Source organism: Cyprinodon variegatus, unplaced genomic scaffold, assembly GCF_000732505.1.
Source record: "Cyprinodon variegatus isolate N-32 unplaced genomic scaffold, C_variegatus-1.0 Scaffold16, whole genome shotgun sequence".
In the NCBI taxonomy this organism is placed as follows: domain Eukaryota; kingdom Metazoa; phylum Chordata; class Actinopteri; order Cyprinodontiformes; family Cyprinodontidae; genus Cyprinodon; species Cyprinodon variegatus.
In genome coordinates, this window is record NW_015150469.1 from 1,421,498 (window position 1) to 1,429,555 (window position 8,058).

Sequence of the window (8,058 nt, forward strand, 5' to 3'; positions counted from 1 at the left end):
TTTCAAGGTCCTGGAGTGGCCTGGCAAGTCTCCAGATCTCACCCCCATAGAAAATCTTTGGAGGGAGTTGAAAGTCCGTGTTGCCCAGCGACAGCCCCAGAACATCACCGCTCTAGAGGAGATCTGCATGGAGGAATGGGCCAAAATACCAGCAACAGTGTGTGAAAACCTTGTGAAGACTTACAAAAAACGTTTGATCTCTGTCATTGCCAACAAAGGGTATATAACAAAGTATTGAGATGAACTTTTGTTATTTAGTGTTGCTTTATAAGTTAAAAAAAATAAAAATGAAAGCTGTGCATCAGTTCATTCCACGTCACAGTTAATTTGTATTGCTTTAATGCCTACAATTTCAATAAAATGAATAGTACGATTTAAATGTAATAAATGGGGTGAAAAGATCAAGGGACTATTTTAATGTAAAGTGATAAAATCTTAAGAGTCGCTTTAAACGAAGTAGCATTAAACTGAGTATTTACGTCCACTTACATGCAATTACTTTAAACAACATCATATAAAAGGTAGAAAGAGTACAACTGAAAGGTAGCTAAGAACTTTACAGGAAACCATCAACCACAGAGATCTCATTTCCCCACCGCCCTACAGGATTCATAGAGCACAGAGTGTTTTCAGGTTAAAGTGCAGCATTTAGCAAGCAGACCAAATGGTTCTGTTGTGGTCTCATCTGACCCAAATGGTTTCTTCCACATGATTGATCTCGCTCTCTCTAATTACATGTGACTAACAGCAAACAGGACCTTATGTGGTTTCCTTTCAACAGCCGTTTTTTTAGATGAATTTCCACCAAGTTTGGATTTGTGATTGCATACACGTAGCATCTCAATAAAATACATCGAACTTTGTGTTTGCAACGTGACAAAATGGGGAAAAAAATTCCCAAAGGGAATGGATAGGTCTGAGAGGTAGAATAATTTACGTGTCTCACATGACTTGATTATTGCTGCTTCGCCGAGTGCATGTTCTCTGTACACAAAGGATCATAAAAATCTTCCCCTTCAGAGCAAATACAGATGGTGTCTGTTACCAGGAAACTGCAGAGATAAAAAAAAACGGTGTGTTCCTTTACTGCATGTGAGAAAAGAAACACAAATTTAATCTCTGTCCATTGAGAACTGATGAAAGATTCAGCTTGTTTTTCACAGGCCTCCTTACCTTTTCAACTTACTGAAGGCGCCACAGCAGAGGTAGAGGCCCCATCATTTAGTGCATACATGCTTTATGATGAATGGTTATAAAAGGTGGGGCATTAAATCTGTAAGTTAGACTTTAGACTTCCCTTCATTTGTCTCTGCCTTGAGTTAATCCTCATCCCTGTTGCTTACCATTTTTCAAACTGTTTGTTTTCAATATCTCAATATCAATTAAACTTTCTTTTATTTTGACATATGGGGCTCAGAGCCTGCATCAAGGCATCCAAATTCTGTATTGCACTGAGCAGCTGGCTGCTGCTCTGGCCTTTAAACATGCATACACACTTGACACCTTATAAACACTTTTTTTAACACCTTATCAAGACAACGGATCTACTGTGTTTTTAACTGCCACAGTTTAGTTGGCACCAATGAAGCTGCAAATGAGAGCCATGTGGTAGGCTACAGATAAAAACCCACGTGAATATCAATTTCTGCAGCATGCTCTATTATCCCTTGATGGTGGCTCAGCCACAGCTTGGATACAATAGAGGAAGAGGATGTTGGTTTGTTTACAGCACAGCAATATATGTGCATCTATGTAAAAATGAAGTAAAGAAAAAGTTAGCTTATCTCTGAGTTTTGTTGAAAGATGACCTCATATAGATTCATTACATAAAAAGTGACATATTCAAGTCCTTTCAAAAAAGAAAATATGTGATTATAACGTAAGGCTCTTAAAAAACAATAATTTGTCAAGAAAATTAAAATACCAAATTAACCTTAAAAGAAAGGATATTAACTCAGGGCCTACTAACAAAAATGTCCATGTATTTTCAGACCAGAATGTCCTGCTTAGGTGTTACAGAAATAAGGGCTTCAAATAAAGTTCATTTTTGCAAATCGAGTAATCTGTCGACTATATTTTCGATTAATTGATTAATAATCGGATAGCAAAAGGTTCCTTAAAGAAGACTTTTTACTAAATAAACCAGGTGGAACTAAAACATTTGAACTTGAGGATTTCTGAATAGAGCATATTGAAAGACGAAAATGGTTAATATATGTTAAATGCAAAATGTTTATATTTTGTTTTCCATTTTTTTTATAATTACTGCTCTAAATGGGTTGCTTTGTCAGCCAAACACACGTTTCAGAGTCTCTATACTCCAGTTAACGATTAATTGATTACTATATCAGTTGATTATTTCAATAATCGCCTCATCATGATTAATCCGATTATTTATTCCAGCCCTGATAGAAAACCAGGCAGACCTTCATCTGGTCTACACGTTTTGGGTCTAGTGTCTCTTATCTTCCATTTAAAAATACTCCAGATCCTTGATTGGATGTACTGCAGATCAGGCTAGTTTGATTGCCAAGCAGGCAGAGTAATGTAATAACATGGTTGTTACCCTGACCTCTACTAGCAGAGACAGGAGATGGCAGATCTTGCTTTTATCCCTGTTTGTGATGCGCTATTTCGCCACATTCTGCTCATCTTTCCATCCCTATGCTTGGACACAGACCTCCGTGCAGAGACAGACCTTTTTATCCTCCCTTAGCAGTTACATTTTCTTCATTCCCAACATTTTGCATTAAAAATAATATTTCGATTGGTCTTATAAATGTTCTTAACTTCCAATAATATAGATGTTGGTATTTTACCAAAGTCATTATCATCCTGAATCACTTCATTATGAGCAAAATCATGTTTACATCATGCGTAAACCTGTTGGTGCTGCTGAAGGTGCTGCAGTGGATTTGAGCGCCTGCGCACAAGAGGGGATTTATCCTGACTGACAGGCTGAGAGGATAACGGCTCGGACTGCTTTCTGATATTTGGATCATGCAAATTCATCTTTTTTTTAAATTAAAATCTGGAGTTCAATATTGCTCTAATATAGAGGCATCCTCCCATAACTCCAGCGGCTTCTAATCTTGCAGCATTTCTCCGTGAACGCTCCGCCCGACAGCAGCACATGACGCTACAAGTTAAAACCAGGGTCTGAGTTTCTGATGCAGGGTTTGAAGCTGAGCCCGCCCTCTCGGATCTCGGTCTCTGCTCGCCCTTAAACTCTCTCAAAGCAACAAAAATGATTATTTCACGCCTGAGCCCAGCGGAGCAGAAGCAGAGCAGAGATCGTCTCCGGTCCGCAGTCGGGTCTCTATGCTTTCTGTAATTAAACTGCGTCGCTGCGCGCTGGAGCCTCTGTTAAGTTAAAAGAAGCCAAGGCCGAGTGAGCATTTAGGGTGAAAACATCCGGATCTCAGCATGCACACCGCAGATGCAGACCCGGACATGAGCAGCGGCCCGGCTCCAGCAGCAGCAGCCCCGGCCTCACCGAGCCAGACCCCCGCTGAGGGCGCAGTCAGTGCGCTGTGGTCGTATGGAAAATGCCTCGCTGCTCTCCTCCCCGTCTACCTGGCTGGGTATTACGGTTTCAGCATAAGCTTGGTTCTGCTTGGGCTGATGATCTACATGGGATACAAACACAGCCGGCTGGAGAAGGAGATGCGTCTCAAGTCTACTATGTACCTCCAGGAGAACGAGAAGGAGTTCACCATCCAGAAGCATTTTAGATCCAGGAGGGATCTACCTCCATGGGTAAGAGGACCCCCCTGCATGCCTCTGTGTGGCGAGTCAATCTACAGTCTTTCTTTATTACTGGTTTATGCGTGCAAATTAATTTGCATTGAACAAATACATGAACCGTACATTTATTTTTTGTATTTTTGTCCATTGAGATTCTTTGAGGGGTTTTTATTTTCTGTCTTTGCACCAGTTTTTGACCTCTCTTGGCCCCAACGACAAGATCAGCACAAGCATGCAATGATGTTTTTCTTTTTTTTTTGACAGCTTTGATCGTTTATGATAAGATCTTTATGGTCGATTGGTTTCCTGAGAATTCTCAGTTATGTACTCTTTGAATGAAATGCATGCAAAGCAACTGGTTAATTATTTGAAATAACTTGCAATCATTCAATCTCATAATTTAATGGTTAATAAGATTCTAGTTTATTGTCTTTGTGTTTTTCAGTTACTATAAAAACATGAATATATTTTATATTTAAGGACACAAAGGAGACCTTGTGTATATACTGCACACATTTCCAAGTTTTAATTAAAAAAAGTCTATTTCACATCACTCCACACACAATGCCGAGAGGGAAACACGGTGGTGGCAGCATTGTGCTGTGTTTTTCTTCAGCATTGAGGGGGAATCTGTTTGATAGGGAGATGAATGGAGGCAAAACGCTGTAAAGATGGACAAAGCCCTGAAATCTTGAGCAGACCTGGGATCAAAGACTGAAACCTAATTAGGAACTTGGAGTTTACAGATGGTGTGCATTCAGAACGTTTGGCTGTTTGTTTATTTTTTAAATGTGCAAAGCTAGAGAAAAGACATCTGTAAGACGGTTTGACTAAATATTGACTGATGGGGAATAAAACCAAACGCTTTGAGATTGCTAACAGTTTGTGAACCGTCTATCGTTTTCTTCCACGTTGCTCTACTTTGTGTCGGCCTAGCAGATAAAACCAGTCTGAAACACATAAACATTTGTGTTTTCAGTTTAACTAAACATAAACATGTTTAGGGTTTGTGATTGCCTCTCAGAGGCTTTATATTTTACTTCATTTTTTACTGCTTTTCATCAACAGATCAATTTCCCAGATGTGGAAAAAGTGGAGTGGCTGAATAAGGTATGTTCTCTTCCTTTGTCTGATTTGCTAGTACCCATCTGTGCATTCTCTATCCATTCAGGAAGCTTTCCTGGTATACTTGAATAACTCCTAACAGCAGCAGCAGTAAGGTCTCCCATTTATTAACAAGCACACAAAGGTGGACCATAATTGACCCTGCTGCTGCTGCTGCTGCTGCTGCTGCTGCTGCTGCTGCTGCTGCTGCTGCTGCTGCTGCTGCTGCAGCTTCTCTGTCTGATCCAAGAGTGTAATTAAGAGGCAGGAAGAGTGTTCAGATAATATCACAACTTCTTTGTCTCTGTCAGTGAAGTCACTTCGCATTAGCACAGGGCAAGGATGAGTATGAATACTAAGGACAGAGCGCTGATTTAGAGGGGAACTTGTAATGGAGTCTGCAGCAGTCTGCTTGTAGGACAGATAGATGATGGGACTTATTTTTCAGCCAGTTTGATGAACTGCTGCAGGCTTCCCCCATGTGTCACCCAAGAGATAATTTCTGTAAACATAAGGTCTGGCATCTGTCACTGGAGGGAATAGTTTACAGGAAAGGACTATGATGTCATTGTGTAAGGATATAAAGGATTCAGTAATGATGCTATGAGGAATTATAGCAACAATAATTTAATAAATGAAGAAATGTGTCTTGTGGTTGCATTCATTTATTTCGTGACATTGTTATTCTGTAGACTGGTTTTTCACACGTTTCTGTTATGCAGATCCTGCAGCAGGCCTGGCCCTTTGTTGGCCAGTACCTGGAGAAGCTTCTGGTGGGAACCATCGCTCCCGCCATCCGAGCTTCCAACATTCATCTGCAGACCCTCAGCTTCACTAAGGTCAACCTGGGAGAAAAGGCAAGTTATAGTGCTGAATCTGTATCTCTAACCAGACCACAATATGGAACGTGCCTACAGTGCAAACCCCTTAGTTTCCAAATTATCAGAAATGTTAAGATTTTAAATAGTTTTAATTAAAGCTTATTGTAAATGTGCAACAGATATATTACTCTGAATTTGACAATATTTGGTCATATCTGATGTTTTGAGTTATAATCCTGAATTTTTGGGATGTTATTTTTGCATTTCTGACTCTGACTTTGGAAAATCCAGAGAAATCAATTCAAACTTTAACCACATTTTCCACACCTTTGTTTTTGGTGTAAGACTGCAAATATTACATTGCCACCCAATGGCACGGCATAGATACTATAATTAGAATCTTTTTTATGAATGGATGGAGACAGGAGCTGCCGGGGACATTATTCAGAATTAGCTGCATATACACATAGAAAAATGAGCTCTCTTACATAGTTTTAAAGGCAAATGTTATATCACTTTGTGCAAAAGGTCTTCACCAGCTTTTTCTAAAGGTTTCTACAAATTTATTTATATATAAAAATATAATTAATTTGAATGTATCAGAAGTTTCATTTAAAATGTTGGACCCACACAGGCTAGAAATTCATTAACCAATAGCAGATTTAGTTTTTTTTGGTTCATCTAAGGTTAAATGAGTAAACTAAAATGAATAATTTTCTCTATAAAAAGGTCTTGTAGTTGAGCTTCATGTAAAGGCAGCTGTTGTGTTCACAGGCGCTGAAGCTGGTCGGTATAAAGGCACACACGGAACAGGATAAAAGACAAGTCATGTTGGATTTGTACCTCAGGTAACGCGACACATTTTTTAAGCTGTTGTTTAAAGTACGGCTCCAGGTTTTGTTGCTAAGACCCAAAACCTCTTTACTACCGAGAAACATTTGTTATCAACAGCAGACCTGTATTTACTCAGCACAAAGGAAAACAGCTCTATCATCACACCAGTGGGCTGCTTCTCTTGGTTCAACATTTATCTTGAGATTTTCTACCTCTTTTGTGTTACAGCTACGCTGGTGATGTGGAGATAAATGTTGAAATCAAGAAGTATTTCTGCAAAGCCGGCGTGAAAGGAGTCCAGGTACAACACTTTTTAAAATTATTATTATAATGGAAAAACTTTTAGAGCCAGCTCTTAGTTGAACTTTCTCCTGTAGCTCAATGGGAAGCTGCGTGTGATCCTGGAGCCTTTGATCGGAGATATGCCGCTTGTCGGAGCCATTACCATGTTCTTTATTCGCAGGCCTGTGAGTGTTTTTAATTTTCCCTGCTTTCATATCTAAATAAAACATTTATTCAAACTTCCTCACACTTTTCTAATCTGAATGCTACTTTTAGAAACTGGACATCAACTGGACTGGACTTACTAATCTGTTGGATATCCCTGGTCTTAAGTGAGTTTTCCAGACTTAAATATATATTTGTTTGGTTTCTGAGTGGCAGATTTACTAAAACAAACTGAAAACCAAGAAGGGAATGTACTTGCTATCCGCCCACTTGAAATAACAAAAAAGCTTTAGCATTAATGTGTCCAGGAAGATGTCAACTAAACTGTCTTTCCTTAACTGATTCAATAAAAAAAGAACTGAAAGAATAAACATCTATAGTATATATGCTTATCCCACATTACTTCCCAAACATGTATAAGAAATAGAAATTGTCAACGCTTTGTTGGAGGTTGGTTGAGGACCCAAATGCAGAGATGAGTTCTTGTAGGTTTAATGAAGAGAAACTGAGGCAAACATCCAAAAATACTGAGAATCAAAAACCAGCTATCATCAGGGAAAACTGACGTGTGGATCCAGAGACAAGGAAGCACTAAACAACAAGGAACCAGCACTGAAGAACTGCACAGGGAGAGTATATATGGTAAACAGAACAAAAGCTGGGGTAGGAAACGGATATGGAGCAGGTGTGGATGGAAGAGACTAGAAGGGAGTTAGGGGAAAGGAGACAGGCACAAGGGGGCAACAGAGAGTAACTTAAGACTGCTTGGATGTAATGGAAAATAAACCCAATATCAACAAAACAGAGTAACCGAAAACTAAAAACTCAGAGTCCCAAAAGGGGAGAATCATAATAGAAAGATGAGATCCATAATCAAGTAATTTAGTGGTTGTCACTTATCTGTGTGCATTAATAACAAAACATATTGGATGTTTAAAAAAACAGTTATTTATAAAGGTATATCTGAGATACAATTCAATTCAGTTTATTTATATAGCGCCAATTCACAACAAATGTCATCTCAAGGCACATTTCCCCAGATCATCCAGTCAAATTGATTCAAAGTTTTCTATCTAAGGAAAACCAGTTGATTGCATCGATCATT

At 39.1% G+C, this 8,058-nt stretch overlaps 1 protein-coding gene across 1 annotated transcript in view; it reads left to right on the forward strand.

Moving 5' to 3' along the window:
• The first annotated feature begins 2,952 nt into the window (after positions 1 to 2,952).
• esyt1 (extended synaptotagmin-like protein 1) overlaps positions 2,953 to 8,058 on the forward strand; it is an 18,684-nt gene continuing 13,578 nt past the window's right edge. The window contains exons 1-7 of the mRNA XM_015386535.1: positions 2,953 to 3,759; positions 4,816 to 4,857; positions 5,574 to 5,708; positions 6,447 to 6,520; positions 6,735 to 6,807; positions 6,884 to 6,973; positions 7,065 to 7,120. Coding sequence (XP_015242021.1) covers positions 3,427 to 3,759; positions 4,816 to 4,857; positions 5,574 to 5,708; positions 6,447 to 6,520; positions 6,735 to 6,807; positions 6,884 to 6,973; positions 7,065 to 7,120 — 803 coding nt within the window. The 5' untranslated portion in view covers positions 2,953 to 3,426. The remainder of the gene's footprint in view (positions 3,760 to 4,815; positions 4,858 to 5,573; positions 5,709 to 6,446; positions 6,521 to 6,734; positions 6,808 to 6,883; positions 6,974 to 7,064; positions 7,121 to 8,058) is intronic.